This window comes from Erythrolamprus reginae, chromosome 1, assembly GCF_031021105.1.
Source record: "Erythrolamprus reginae isolate rEryReg1 chromosome 1, rEryReg1.hap1, whole genome shotgun sequence".
Taxonomy (NCBI): domain Eukaryota; kingdom Metazoa; phylum Chordata; class Lepidosauria; order Squamata; family Dipsadidae; genus Erythrolamprus; species Erythrolamprus reginae.
Window position 1 is genome coordinate 424,823,310 of NC_091950.1, and position 14,840 is coordinate 424,838,149.

The 14,840-nt window shown below is 48.4% G+C and overlaps 1 protein-coding gene across 2 annotated transcripts in view; it reads left to right on the plus strand.

The window, feature by feature from the left end:
• The first annotated feature begins 472 nt into the window (after positions 1 to 472).
• The window catches only part of LOC139158073 (PHD finger protein 12-like), a 76,284-nt gene continuing 61,916 nt past the window's right edge, over positions 473 to 14,840 (plus strand). For both annotated transcript variants that reach the window (XM_070735475.1, XM_070735476.1), the window contains exons 1-2: positions 473 to 802; positions 930 to 1,318. In XM_070735475.1, the coding sequence (XP_070591576.1) occupies positions 737 to 802; positions 930 to 1,318 (455 nt within the window). In that variant the 5' untranslated portion in view covers positions 473 to 736. The remainder of the gene's footprint in view (positions 803 to 929; positions 1,319 to 14,840) is intronic.

The window sequence follows — 14,840 nt, forward strand, 5'->3', positions numbered from 1 at the left end:
CAGTCCTTAGAAAGAGAATGTGGCGCATGCGCAAAGCAGAAGGGGAAAAGAATGAAGGAATAAAAAAAGGGGGTGGCCGCGCTTGCGTAGAAAGGCCCTGAGCGAAACAAAAATAAGTGCCGGAGCGGCCGCGCGTGCGCAAATCAAGGCCGCCTGTGAGAGCGGCGCCTGCGCACACAGAAGACGGGGGGGCAAGGAGGGGCGCGGAAACGGAGCCGAACGGGAAGGGGGGGCAAGAGAGAGAGAGAGGAGGGAGGGGAAGAAGACATTATCGTCGCGCATGCGCGACCTGGAGCATCCAGAGCGCTGCCTTTCCCCCCAGCGAACGTGCGTGTGTGGTGCTGTTGTGTTTTTTTTTTTAGTGCGGCCATCCCGCGCCTGCGCGGCAGCGGCCCTCCGCCGCGCGCATGCTCCCGGGGCGGCGGGGAGGCGGCGGTGCGCCTGCGCGACGAGCGCTGTGGCAGCGGCGGCGGGGCCCTGCGTGTGAGGCGGCGGCGGCGGGCGACCTTCCCCTCAGCGGCGGCGGCAGCGCGGGCCCCGCCCCCTGTCATGGCAGCCGTTCCCTCAGCCGACCCGCGGCCTGTCCCGTCGGAGGAGGCGGAGGCGGGCTCCCTCAGGAGGCCCGTCGGGTAGGCCGAGCCGGAGGCGGCGAGTCGTCCCCCGCGGCCCCGCGACGCGCTTCCCCCGCCGGGCCGGCCTGAGCGTCGCGCTGCGGGGCCCGGCCCTCGCCCGTTGGATGTGGGAGAGGATGGAGGCCAAGACGGTGGTCTACGACCTGGACACCACGGGGGGCCTGATGGAGGTGAGCGCGGGCGGGGGGGCGGAGGGGGGGCGGGAGGGGGCAGGAAGGAGGGGGAGGGGTCCTCTGCCCCCCCTCAGACGCCCGGCTGACCCATGCTCTCCCCCCTCCTCCTTCCCCCCCCCCGCAGCAAATCCAGGCGCTGCTGGCCCCCCCGCGGAGCGACGACGGCGGCGGCGGCGGGAGCGAGAAGCGGAGTCGGCGGCCGGAGCGCGGCGGCGGGGGCGACGGTCACCCCGCGCACCACTTCCAGCAGCAGCAGCACCACCATCACCACCACCATCACCACCACCACCACAACCCCGCGCCGCCCCCGCCGGGCCTCCACCCGCACGGGGCCCCCCCGGCGCCCACCCCCCACGCCCCCGGCCCCCACCAGCCCCCCCACACCGCCGCCTCCGCCGCCGCCCAACGACGCAGCGGCCGCGCCACCAACCACGACAGCTGCGACAGCTGCAAGGAGGGCGGCGACCTACTCTGCTGCGACCACTGCCCGGCCGCCTTCCACCTCCAGTGCTGGTGAGTGAGGGCGAACCCGGCCTCCGTCCCTTCCCTCTTTCTTTCCTTCCTCCCCTGCCATCCTTCCTTCCTTTCCCTTCTTTCCTGCCTTCCATCTCTCCTTCCTTCCTTATCTCCTTTTCCCTCCTTTCTTTCCCTTCACCTTCCCTCCCTGCCTTTTCCTTTCTTTCCTTTCTCCCATCCTTCCCTCATTTTCCCTCTTTCCTTCCTTCTTCCGCCCACCTCTCTCCCTTGCCTACTTTTCCCCTCTTTCTTTCCTTCTTCCCTATCTCTCCTGTCCTTTCTTCCCTCCCTTTCCTTCTTTCATCTCTCCTCTCCCATCCTTCCTTCCTTCCCTCCACCTCTCTCTTGTCACCCCCCGCCCCTTCTTTCCTTCTCCTTCCCCTTCCTTCTTTACTCTCATCCTTCCGGTCCGTTATCCCTGCCCGCCTGTTATCCCGGCCGCTTCCCATCCCCGCCAGGCAGGGCGCCGACAACATGGCAATCCGCCTGGGATTGCTGCCTCTTTTCCTCCAGCGCCATTTTGCCCACTGGGCCCCTCCTGGTGTTCCTCCCCCCCCACCTCTGCCAGCACAGTCCCCTTCCCCCATCGCTCATCCAGGGAGGGAGGGAGGGAAGGAGGCTGGGCAGGGACCCTCCTGCCTGAGAGGAGGAGGAGGAAGAGGAGGAAGGAGGCCGCCAGCTACTCCCAAGGAGACCCAGGCAGGCTCGGGCTGCTTCCTCCCTCACCCGCTCTTTTGTTTATAGCCCGGAGGTGTTTTTCCGGCTCCTCCTCCTCCTTCTCTTCCAGCCATGAAATCTGCTGCAGGTTTTTCAGCCCATTGTTTGCGTTTGGCAGCTCCGGCCTGGGGATTGGGGAGCCCGGTTTGAAAGAAGGTGCCTTTGCTCGCTGGGCAGGCAGGCTGGGTGGTGCAGGCCTCTGGAGCTGGCAAGAGCGCAGGGAAGAGGCGGCGGCGGTGGTGACGGCGGCAGCAGCAGCCATAAAAGGAAGGCGGTGTGACAGACCGAGGAGTCCTCGCCTGCCGCCTCTGGATCGGGAGGGTCAGTGGGGAAGCGAGGCTCCGGCGGCTTTTGTGCCCTGTCTGGAGCCCTCCTCTTCCACCTGCCTGGGAATCTGGGCCAGACTGTGCTGCCTCAGGTTGGCTGTTGAAAGTTTTTGAGCTGGTCGGCAGAAAGGAGGCGATGACCCCACCGGCAAGGGGGGTCTGGTGTGATGTGAGGCTTTGGAAAGACACAGCCTGCCCTGAAAGGAAAGGAGGCTGAAGAAGAGGATGGCCCAGCCGGGCCTGTGCTGGACCCCGGCCCTGCCACCTCCCAGCCATTGTCTGAGTTGAGAGTTACGCCACAGCGCAGCTACAAGAGAGAGAAAGCGAGAGAGGGAGGCTGTTACCACCGGCCCTGGATCTCAATGGCTCCTGGCAGCTCCTGGAGGAATGGCTGCCATCCTCATTGGCGGAACCGAGACTTGCCTCCCCTTGGCTTCTGCAGGGCCATGCTGCCGCTGCCTCTCCGCCAACCATTTTGCCTCCCAGCGGCTGTGGGTGAGGAGCTTGGTGGGGGGGAGGGGAGGGCTCCTGCCTCTCCCTCTACCATGGTCACTCGGTGCCTCTTTCTTCTTTAAAGATGGCCCTGAGCTGCATTTGACGGAAGGCAAATGGCTGTTTAATTGAAGGTGGCACTTTAGTTCTCTTTCCCCAGCATTTGTTTTTGTTTAAATTATATAAACTGGCAGCGCACAAGAGGAGGCTTTCTTTCTTTCTTTCTTCCTGCATTTGTTTAACTTGGGCCCCACTTTCCATGGCGCTGGGCCGGCTTGTATTGTTTACACAGTTGCAAATAAAAAAAAATATTTTATTTTTTTTGCTTTGCATTTCTTGCTTCGACTTCAAACGACGCTGGTTCTTGCCCGCAGTCATTCTAGGCGTTTTTCTGGTTGGGAGCTGAGGGTGAGCTGCTGGATGTTGGAGTCGAGCTTACGTTGGGGAAGGGGAGGCAGCCTAGGGGAAGAAAATGGCAGAACCTGGCCATTATGAGTGGCTGACACGAGCCTGCCTTGTGCTCCTCTCTTTGGGGAGTGCTGGGCTTGGATTTTATCGGGTGGGCTCTGGGACCTTGGCATCAATCAGCCCTGCTCTGCCTCCCAGGTCTTTTTTTAAAAAATCCAAGTTTTATTACTCTCGAGAAAAGAGGGAAGCTGTTCACCATGAGGAAACTGGTGGATTCTTGCTGGAAAATGGAGAGGGGGCAGTAGTTTTCGGGGGAACTGTCTTGAAAAATAAGGCCGTTCTTCGTCTTGCCTCTGTGTGTGTGATGGGCCGCGTTGTTTCTGGACTCTACCTACTCAAAACTTGCTGGCCAAACAAAGAAAGGCCTGTCTCCCTTGGACATATTCTCGCTGACCTGGCCGCTTCCCTTGTGATTCCATGCAACCGGGACGCAGCCTATGGATAGTTGGCGAAGGATTAATCTGTATTAAAAGGATTACAGTTAGGAGCAAGCACCATTTAGAGCCCTGCCTTTTGGTCGGACATGATCCTGCGTGTGTAGACGGCACCCGTAGCTTCCTTTCTAAGATACCAAAAGATAGCTATCGATGGTTGCCATGGCATTGTTTAGAAAATACATAGGGAACTCTTAGAAAAGAGTTTTTAAAATCTCCTTCAACAGCCTGGTAAAATGGATAAATGGAGGAGTCTGTTTTGTATTTCTTGAGGATTCGCAGTCTTTGTGGCCTGTATTTTATGTCCCGTCTGTTTGTTTATTTATTTATTAGATTTGTATGCCGCCCCTTTCCGTAGACTCTGTTCCTTCCTCTCGGGAATGTTGTATTTAATGGATATTAGCGAGAAAGTTATTATATGTGTTTTTAAAAACTTCTGTCCAGTGCAGGCACATTCTTCCTTCTGCAGCCAACATGCTGACATTAGCTCAACTGATTCTTTGAACAGCTTTTGTGAATTAAAGAATAATTCAAAATAGCTAGGAGATGCTTGACTGTTTCATTTTCTTTCACTGTTCCTCCTGCCTTCATATATGTTTTTCTACGGTTAACAGGATGTGCAGCCTTCTCTGGCCACATTGGCTTGGAATTTGGGAAGTAGCCCTTTCAACACATTTGGAAACATTTTATTTATTTATTTATTTATTTATTTTGTTTATTGGATTTGTATGCCGCCCCTCTCCGCAGACTCGGGGCGGCTAACAACAGTAATAAAACAGTATATGACAATAATCCAATACTAAAAACAGTTAAAAACCCATTATATAAAAACCAATCATACATACAGACATACCATACATAGAATTGTAAAGGCCTAGGGGGAAAATGTATCTCAGTTCCCCCATGCCTGGCGGCAGAGGTGGGTTTTAAGCAGCTTACGAAAGGCAAGGAGGGTGGGGGCAATTCTAATCTCTGCGGGGAGTTGGTTCCAGAGGGCCGGGGCTGCCACAGAGAAGGCTCTTCCCCTGGGTCCCGCCAGACGACATTGTTTAGTTGACGGGACCCGGAGAAGGCCCACTCTGTGGGACCTAACTGGTCGCTGGGATTCGTGCAGTAGAAGGCGGTCCCTGAGACAATCTGGTCCGGTGCCATGAAGGGCTTTATAGGTCATAACCAACACTTTGAATTGTGACCGGAAACTGATCGGCAACCAATGCAGACTGCGGAGTGTTGGTGTAACATGGGCATATTTGGGAAAGCCCACGATTGCTCTCACACTGGGGGAGCTTTACAATACCGTATGTGTAATGATCTTCATTCCTTCCCCCCCCCCCCTTTTAATATGCACTTAAAAATACACTAACGTTCGCCGGCCGTTCCCAAAGTAAGTTCATTGTTTTGAGAGTGAGCTTTGCTTTCCAAGCTGTTAGATTGAGAAGTTACCGACTCCAGAATGACTCTGGGCAAGCTTAGATGTAAAATAGATAAACAATTAAAAAAAACCAAATCTAAACATGCAGGCAAGCCGCACATCAAATTATGTCCCAGGGCTGCACAAATACTCTAGCCCAAGGCCTGCGAGGGAAGGCAGGTTTCTAAAGACTTCCGGAACATCGTCAGGATGGTTGCTAATGGGATCTCTGCCCTTAAAGGAATTTCATCAAGGGAATAAGAGGAGCTTTGTTTGGCAGGTAACTAGGAAATAAGCCCATGGTGGCAGAGAGCAAACTGAATTTGTTTCCCAGTTGTAAAAGCCGCCACCACCAACCTTAGTGAATCATCTCCATCAGGCTGGACGTCCGCTGATAGCCTCTCAAGTTCCAAAACCTTTGAAATCAGCTGCAATTTCCTTTGAAAAAAAAGGCAATTAAGGAACTTGAATGTTTCGTGTGGAGATTGTCAGCCACCCAGGTCACGGTTGTTGCAAAGGCAGCTGGACTTTCTTTCTTTTTTTCCCCTTGAAAACACTTCTCTTCGGAAGAACTGAAGAAGCTTCTTGGATGAGGAGGGAAACGTCTTCGAGGGGGGGGGGGGAAAGAAAGCCCGGTTGACTTTTGAAAAGGCACTTTTGGGACTTACACAGGCCTTTAAAAGGGCCTCTTACTACTTCCCCACTTCATATTACACTGCTCAATCATACATCTGTATGTATGATTGGTTTTTCTTAAATTGGGGTTTTTAAAATTACTTTTAATATTAGATTTGTTTATATTGTCTTTTTCACAGTTGTTAGCAGCCCCGAGTCTGCTGAGAGAGGCAGCATACAAATCTAATAAATAAATAAATACATAAATAAAAAACTAAAGGAAACGCTTAAGCAACACAATATAACTCCAAGTAAATCAGACTTCTGTGAAATCAAACTGTCCACTTAGGAAGTAACACTGATTGACCATCCATTTCATTTTGTTCTCAGCACCTTCAACTTCGTAGATAATAAAGTATTCAATGAGAATAATTCAGATCTAGGATGCGTTGAGTGTTCCCTTGATCTTTTTGAGCAGTGTGTTTTTGTGAATGTTCTTTCTGGAGGCTCCTTCCTAGTAGTTGCTCACTCTGTAGCTTTAAGGAACTGACTTTGTTTCCCCTTATGGGGTTTTTTGGCTCAGCTGCTCTCAATATAGGCCAGCCATTTGGAGACCTGTTGTGTGAGGGCTTGAAAGGAAATTCTGGAGTTGAGTCTGCCTGAGCAGTTCCAGTTCCTTCCTCTTCTCTGACTGACCCAGGGGTGTGCCGTTTTGTCTTCTATAGACACTTGTTCATGTGAATGCATTTGTCAGTCCTGGCTCCAACCTGCTGCAAGTGCCCCAGTTCTGATATTTATCTAGCATTTAAAAATGGTCTTTGTGGTTTGTTGGTTTCCTCCAACTTAGGTAAAAAGTTTGAGTAGGTCAGAACTGTGAACTGTGGGGTGTTTGATGTTTTTCTGAGCTTGGTGGTTTTAAGTGCAGGTGTTTCATTACCCAACTAGTTAACAGCATCAGGACTACAAAAGGGTGGTGGAGGAATTTCAGAGGGGACGATAATGAGGAAGGAAAGAGGATGCTAGAAGGGATGGGGTGTGCAGCGCGGAGGATAATGAGAAGGGGGGGAGAGGACTGTGGGGTCCTTGGAACTCTCTGAGCTTGGTGGTTTCCTTGTAGACATTTCATGACCCAACTAGGGAACATCGTCAGTGCTGTTATAACAGTACAATAATAGCCATGGTAGCACTGATGGCGTTCCCTAGTTGGGTCATGAAATGACTGCAAGCAAACCACCAATGTCAGAGCGCTCCAGGGACCCCACAGTCCTCCTCCTCCTCGTAGCACTGATGGTGTAACCTAGTTTGGTAATTAAACATCTGCAAGAAAACAATACAGACTCAGAAGCAACCAAGGACCTCCATGTCAAACATTTCCCCAGAAGTCTTGTATTTTGTAAAATGCTGACAATTCTGCAACCTTTGGGACGTGAAGAGACTAGAGTCCATTTGGCCAGCTTTGTCCCTTCATCTCTTAAATGGGCCCCTTCCAGGCCTTTACGCAGAGGTAAGAACTGAGAACTGACCTTGCTATTTGCCCCCTGCCAGGTAGTTCTCCACGGTTTATGGACAGTTTTACCCCTTTTACCTCCTTTTATGATTGTTCAGATAAGGTTACTGTGGCACAAAGGTGAATTATTTGATAACACACATTGCGTGGACTCTTTAGTGGCTGGTCCTTGCAGGTGAAGCGTGAAGGATAAACATTGTAAATATGCAAAAATAAGCCAGTCATTCACCAGCTCCCATGCGCTGTGGAAAGTATATTAAACATGGATTGCATATGTGGTCCTCTTTGATGTGCCCCTCAGTTGTTGGCTGTGTGCGTGTGAGGAGAAGACTTCTAAAATGTGTGTGTGTGGGGGGGGATTTAAGAACCACTCCTAAAAGTTTCAATCCTTAAGAGATCAGCTTTTGGTTAACCCGGACTGTAACCTTCAGGTTACAAGGAAGGACAGAATAGCAGAAGAGAGTTGGAAGGGACCTTGGAGGTCTTCTAGTCCAGTTCCCTGGAGCAATAGCAGGGAGGTCCAATCTTGGAACGTTTAAGACTAGTGGACTTCAGCTTCCAGAATTCTCTAGCCAGCTGTTGTAGCTGATGAATTCTGGGAGTTGAACTCCACAAGTCTTAAACGGTCCAAGGTTGGACACCCATACTCTACATCAGCGGTAGGCAAAGTTGGCTCTTCTATGACTTGACTTCAACTGTGCAACGGACCTAGGGAAAGAGCCTTCTCTGTGGGGGCTCCAGCCCTCTGGAACCAGAGATTCATACTGCCCCCACGCAAGAGTCACGACTCATCTATGTCGCCAGGCTTGGGGCCATTAGACTCTAGCCCCCTGGCCGACGAGCGTTTGTGTGTCTGTTATGTGAATAGCAGTGATTGATTTTTAATGGTACGGGAGGTTTTTTTGAGATTAAATAGTTTAAAATTAATTGAATTAGGATGTTCACATTGTTTCTTTTATATGTCGTAAGCCGTCCCGGGTCCTCGGGGAGGGGCGGCATATAAATCAAATAAATAAATAAATAAATGTCTATGTATTTATTTTTTATGTTGTAATCCGCCCCGAGTCTCTGAAGAAGGGCAGCCCAGAAATCGAAATAATAAATAAACTCCCAGAATTCCTGAGCCAATCGTGCTAGCTGAGGAATTGTGGGAGTTGAAGTCCACATGTCATAGAAGAGCCAACTTTACCTGCCTCGGCCCTGCATCATTCCAGAGAAACAGATGTCCATTCTCGTCTGAAAATCCTCCAGTGGTGAAGCACCCACAGAGGCAAGCTGTTTGTTCCAGTGGTTAGTTTTTCTCACTGATAGGAAATTCCTCCCTTGTTCTAAGTTGCTTCCCTCCTCGCTTAGTTTCCATCCATTGCTTCTCTTTCCTTCCTTCGGGTGCTTCGGAGAATAGGTTGACCCCCTGTTTTTTGTGGCAACCCCTGAGATATTGAAACTCCACTCTCGTGTCACCCGTGGTCTTCCTCTTCATTAAACTAGACCCACCCAAATCCCTGCAACTGTTCTTCCTATGTTTTAGCCTCCGGTCCCCTAATCCCAATGTGTTGCTCTTCTCTGGTGCCTGGCAGTAGATCTTTTGTCTTCCAAAGGCCCCAGATTCTTCTCCAAGTGGTAGAAGATGGAAGTGCTGAGAAGGGACCTCATCTTGGCTGGGGGAGCTGCTTTCTGCAGGAATAAGTACTGTCGCCTGTGGTGACCTGCTTTGAAATCTCTTCGGAAGACTTTTCTGGTAGTAACAACGTGCCATATAGGAGAGACTTCTCTTTTGGCAGCCATTCGATGGACTGAGCAGCACCACAATCTGTTGTTGTAGGAGAAAAAGGCCCTTAGATGGAGCAGGGAGAGCCAGACTGACACTCACCTGAGCTTCCTTCACTGAAGTGCTACAAAATACAGTAATAACAACCACAGAGTTGGAAGGGACCTTGGAGGTCTTCTAGTCCAGCCCTCTGCATAGGCAGGAAATCCTACACTACATCAGACATTGTTTGTTTGTTTGTTTGTTTTTATTAATTGGATTTATATACTGCCCCTCTCTATGGACTCAAGGTTATCCAACATCTTAAAATTTTCTTAAAACATCTTAAAAACTTCCAATGTTGAAGCATTCAGAACTTGCACTGAAAAAAAATGTCTGAAGAAAAAATAAATAAATAAATGTATACCTGGAGAATAGCTTGACTCCCTCTTCTTTGTGGCAGCCCCTGAGATATTAGAAGATTGCTATCCTGTCTCCCCTGGTCCTTCTTTTCATTAAACTAGCCATGTCCAGTTCCTGCAACCGTTCTTTATATGTTTTAGCCTCCATTTATCCCCTAATCCTCTTTGTTGCTCTTCTCTGCACTCTTTCTAGAGCCTCAACATCCTTTTTCGTGGCGACCAAAACTGAATGTAATATTCCAATTGAGGCCTTATAAAGTGGTATTAATTCTTCGCGTGATCTTGACTCTCTCCCTCTGTTGATGCAGCCTAGAACTGTGTTGGCTTTTTTGGCAGCTGCTGCACATGGCTGGCTCCTATTTCAATGGTCGTCCACCAGGACTCCAAGATCCCTCTCACGGTTACTACTGTTGAGCAGTGTACCACCTATACTGCACCTGTGCATTCGGAGCTTTGTGGTTTTCTTGCAGATGTTTCATGACCACAGCCAAGGGAGGGGAGAGGGGAAGCAGGTTGAATAGAATAGAATTCTTTATTGGCCAAGTGTGATTGGACACACAAGGAATTTGTCTTGGTGCATATTACAGTATTATTATATGCTGTTTTATTATTGCTGTTAGCCACCCCGAGTCTCCGGAGAGGGGCGGCATACAAATCCAATAAATAAATAAATATGCTCTCAGTCTACATATATACATTGGTCAATAATCATGAGGTACAACACTTAATGATTGTCATAGGAGTCAAATAAGCAATGAAGAAACAATATTAATAAAAAGTCTTAAGGATACGAGCAACAAGTTAACAGCCATACAGTCATAAGCTGGAGGAAATGGGTGATAAGAATGATGGGAAAAACTAGTAGTAATAGTGGTGCAGACTTAGTAAATAGTTTGACAGTGTTGAGGGAATTATTTGTTTAGCAGAGTGATGGCGTTTGGGAAAAACTGTTCTTGTGTCTAGTTGTCTTGGTGTGCGGTGCTCTGTAGTGACGTTTTGAAGGTCTGAGTTGAAACAGTTTGTGCCAAGGATGCGAGGGGGGTCAGTCAATATTTTCTCAGCCTTCTTTTTGACTCCTGCAGTATACAGAAAGGAGTGGATAATGGGTTGGAAATTTCTCACTTTGCCCTCTAGTCCAGTGTTTCTCAACCTTGGCTGTTGGAAGATGTGTGGACTTCAACTCCCAGAATTCCCCAGCCAGCTCTGCTGGCTGTGGAATTCTGGGAGTTGAAGTCCACACATCTTCCAGCGGCCAAGGTTGAGAAACACTGCTCCAGTCAGACCTGGAAAAAGTAAGTAGCAAGGACGGGATAAACATGAATTTGGTTTTAAAACTAATTAAGTATAATTACAGTTAATTATGATCTCCCTAAATTGTCAACTTCTGGAGGAACTCTTCCCTTGGGGGGCTGGGATTGTTAATCTCCCGATCTCAAAGCAAGCCTGATAGCGGAAGGAAAAGAGCTGCCCGAAAGGCAAAATTGCAAAGGGGAGGAAAGACATCGTAGCCAGAGAAGGAATGGAGCCACGGCCTCCTCCTCCACCAAGGGGAAAAAACCTCCCCAAAATGGCTGTTCCAGGGACAGCTTTTGTAAACTTGGCGCGGCCATCAAAAAGTCTTTTCTCTTGAGGGTTTTCAAGCGGCGAGGCCACCCAACTAGGGGCTGGGTCGTTCCTGCAGTACAAGTCGACCTAACGACCGAAATTGAAGACCATTGCTAACCAGGACGGTTGTTCTGTGAGCTTTGCCCCATTTTAACAACCTTTCTTGCGGCAGTTGTTAAGCAAATCGCTGCAGTGGTTAAATTAGGAACACGGTTACTAAGTGAAGGTGGCTTCCCCATTGACTTGGCTTGTCGGCAGGTCGCAAAAGGGGCCTTCCATCCTTTCCAGGTGGGTCAAATAAGGACCCAGATTGTTGGGGGCAAGGGACTGATTCTGTAAAGTGCTTGGAGAGGGCTGGAAAAGCACTGTGAAGCGGTATATAAGTCTAAACGCTATTGCTATTGCTAAATTTGGCTGGTTGCGAAGATGCAAAAGGCAGTTTCCTTACGACTTAAGCTGTTGGGGACCAAACGGCCACAAATCACCACCATCCATTGAACTTCCATTACTCCCTCATTTCCCCTTTGTAATTCTTGCCAGGGGCAGCCTAATGCAAATAATAAATCAGATGTTTTCAGTGGCACTCCATCATGCCGTTTGGCAGAGTGCGTTGTGAATACATATCGGGGAATGTGTTGGGGGAGCTGTTCCTCGATTGAAAAAAAGGCTTCTGGGACAGGAAACGAGAAATATTTCTGGGCTGGGCAGAGAAATAAGTTTGCTAATTGTGGCTGAAGTGGTGTGACTAAGGTACATATGAAAGTTGCTCTTGGTAGCTGGAAGGCCCTTGCGAGATTCTGTAATTTTCTCAAAATTCCCCAAAGCAATTCCGTTTTCATAAGTGTTCGGTGTTATTGAAGCTTTGGCCTTAAATACAGTCCTCTACTTACTTTACTTACTTACTTATATTTGTATGCTGCCCAACTCCTAAGGGACTCTGGGCAGATCAAAACCAAAAAAAGTAAAACATAGAAGAGAAGAGAAGAGAAACATAGAAGTTTGACGGCAGAAAAAGACCTCCTGGTCTATCTAGTCTGCCCTTATACTATTTCCTGTATTTTATCTTACAATGGATATTATTTTATCCCAGGCATGTTTAAATTCAGTGACTGTGGATTTACCAACCACATCTGCTGGAAGTTTATTCCAAGGATCTACTACTCTTTCAGTGAAATAATATTTTCTCACGTTGCTTTTTATCTTTCCCCCAACTAACTTCAGATTGTGTCCCCTTGTTCTTGTGTTCACTTTCCTATTAAAAACACTTCCCTCCTGAACCTTATTTAACCATTTAACATATTTAAATGTTTCGATACTGTCCCCCCTTTCCCTTCTGTCCTTCAGACTCTACAGGTTGAGTTCATTGAGTCTTTCCTGATACGTTTTATGCTTAAGACCTTCCACCATTCTTGTAGCCCGTCTTTGGACCCATTCAATTTTGTCAATATCTTTTTGTAGGTGAGGTCTCCAGAACTGGACACAGTATTCCAAATGGGGTCTCACCAGCGCTTTATATAAGGGGATCACAATCTCCCTCTTCCTGCTTGTTATACCTCTAGCTATGCAGCCAAGCATCCTACTTGCTTTCCCTACCGCCTGACCACACTGCTCACCCATTTTGAGACTGTCAGAAATCACGACCCCTAAATCCTTCTCTTCTGAAGTTTTTGTTAACACAGAACTGCCAATGCAATACTCAGATTGAGGATTACTTTGAGAGTTGAATAGAATAGAATAGAATATGCCAAGTGTGATTGGACACACAAGGAATTTGTCTTTGGTGCAGATGCTCTCAGTGTACATAAAAGAAAAGAGACATTTGGCAAGAATCATCATGTACAACACTTAAGGATTGTCATGTGATATTAAAATGATTGTCAATGTGATATTAAAACCTCTTAAAAACAATCTAAAACAGTTTAAATCTAGCAAATAAAAACTGTTAAAAAAATTAAGTTGTGCATGTCATTAATTAAGCCATTAACTTAATGACCACAGTTGAGCCCAGGATTTCTGTTGCTAAGTGAGACAGACTGAGTTTTGCCCCATTTTGTGACCTTTCTTGCCACCATTGGTAAGTGAATCGCTGCAGTTGCTTGTTGAATTAAGAACACGGTTGTTAAGTAAATCTGGCTTTCCGGTTAACTTTGCTTGTCGGAAGGTTACCCCGGGGGGGGCTCTGTCACATGACATGCTGCAACCGTCATAAATATGAGACCAGTGGCCAAGCGTCTGAATTTTGATCACGTGACCATGGGGATGATATGACGATTTGTTACGATTTGTTTATGCCTTGTTGTGAGCCGCCCCGAGTCCGCGGAGAGGGGCAGCATACAAATCTAAATAATTAATAAATAAATAAATAAATGACGATTGTGTGAAAATCTATCACAGGTCACTTTTTGCTGTGCCGTTGTAATTTTGAATGGTTGCTAAATGAACCTCTTTAGTGCTGGGGTAGGCAAAGTTGGCTCTGCTATGACTTGTGGACTTCAAATCCCAGAATTCCTAAGCCAATCATGCTAGCTCAGGAATTCTGGGAGTTGAAGTCCACATGTCATAGAAGAGCCATCTTTGCCTACCTCTGTCTTAGTGCAATACAGTGGCACCTCTACTTACGAACTTAATTCATTCCGTGACCAGGTTCTTAAGTAGAAAAGTTTGTAAGAAGAAGCAATTTTTCCCATAGGAATCAATGTAAAAGCAAATAATGCGTGCAATTGGGGAAACCACAGGGCGGGTGGAGGCCCTGTGTCCTCCCAGGAGATTCCTAGAGAGGCCCCACAGAGCCTTCTCCCTGTCTTTTCCAGCCCTGTTTCCTCCCAGGAGATTCCTAGAGAGGGCCCACGGAGGCTTCTCCCCGCCTTTTCCGGCCCTGTTTCCTCCCAGGATATTCCTAGAGAGACTCCATGAAGGCCTTTTCTGGTTACAATTTCAGAGGCTCGGGTTTGTAAGTGGAAAAAAAAAATCTTGAACACCTGGTTCTTATCTAGAAAAGTTCGTAAGTAGAGGCGTTCCACTGTATCTGTAAAATACCAAGATTCTATAGCAGAGGCCTTCAAACCTTGGCAGCTTTAAGACTAGTGAACTTCAACTCCCAGAATTCTCCAGCCAGCTGGTTGGAGAATCCTGGGCGTTGAAGTCCATCAGTCTTAAAGTTGCCATGTTTGGGGACCCCTGTTCTATTATTATTTATTCAACTTCTGTGCCGCCCAATCCCGAAACTTCTATAGTTCCAAATAGTCCAGAAATGCTATAAAGAGGGGCTTCCGTCCCACCCCTCTGCCTTTGGTAGAAAGAAAGCCCACAACGTCACTTCCGAACTCCTTGGCAACAGTGGTTTTCTTTCACGTTGGCGCCAATGTGCACTTTGAGTCTCTGGGAACGAATGGTTGCAATTAAGAATCCAGTTGTTGTAACCTGACCCTGGCTTTCTCTGCACTTGGTCAGTTTTCTAGACACCCCTCCCTCTCTCCAGCCCACCCCATTGTCGTCTGGCTGTTTTGGGTACCTTTGGATCGTTTCTATGAGTTTCTGCCTAAGGCTTTGACAAGGTCCCCAGAAATGAGATTTAAGGCAAAGGAAGGCGGGAGCTTAGCCGCTAAGACCCTAGAACGCTGGTTCTGAAACTTCCTAAAGCCTTGACCCTTGCTGACCCCCAGCCATAAAATAATAAAATCATTAGGTTTTATTTTAGGGTTTGGATGGCCATTAACAGGCTCAAGCTCAACCCTGACAAGGCGGAGTGGCTGTGGGTTTTGCTTCCCAAGGACAA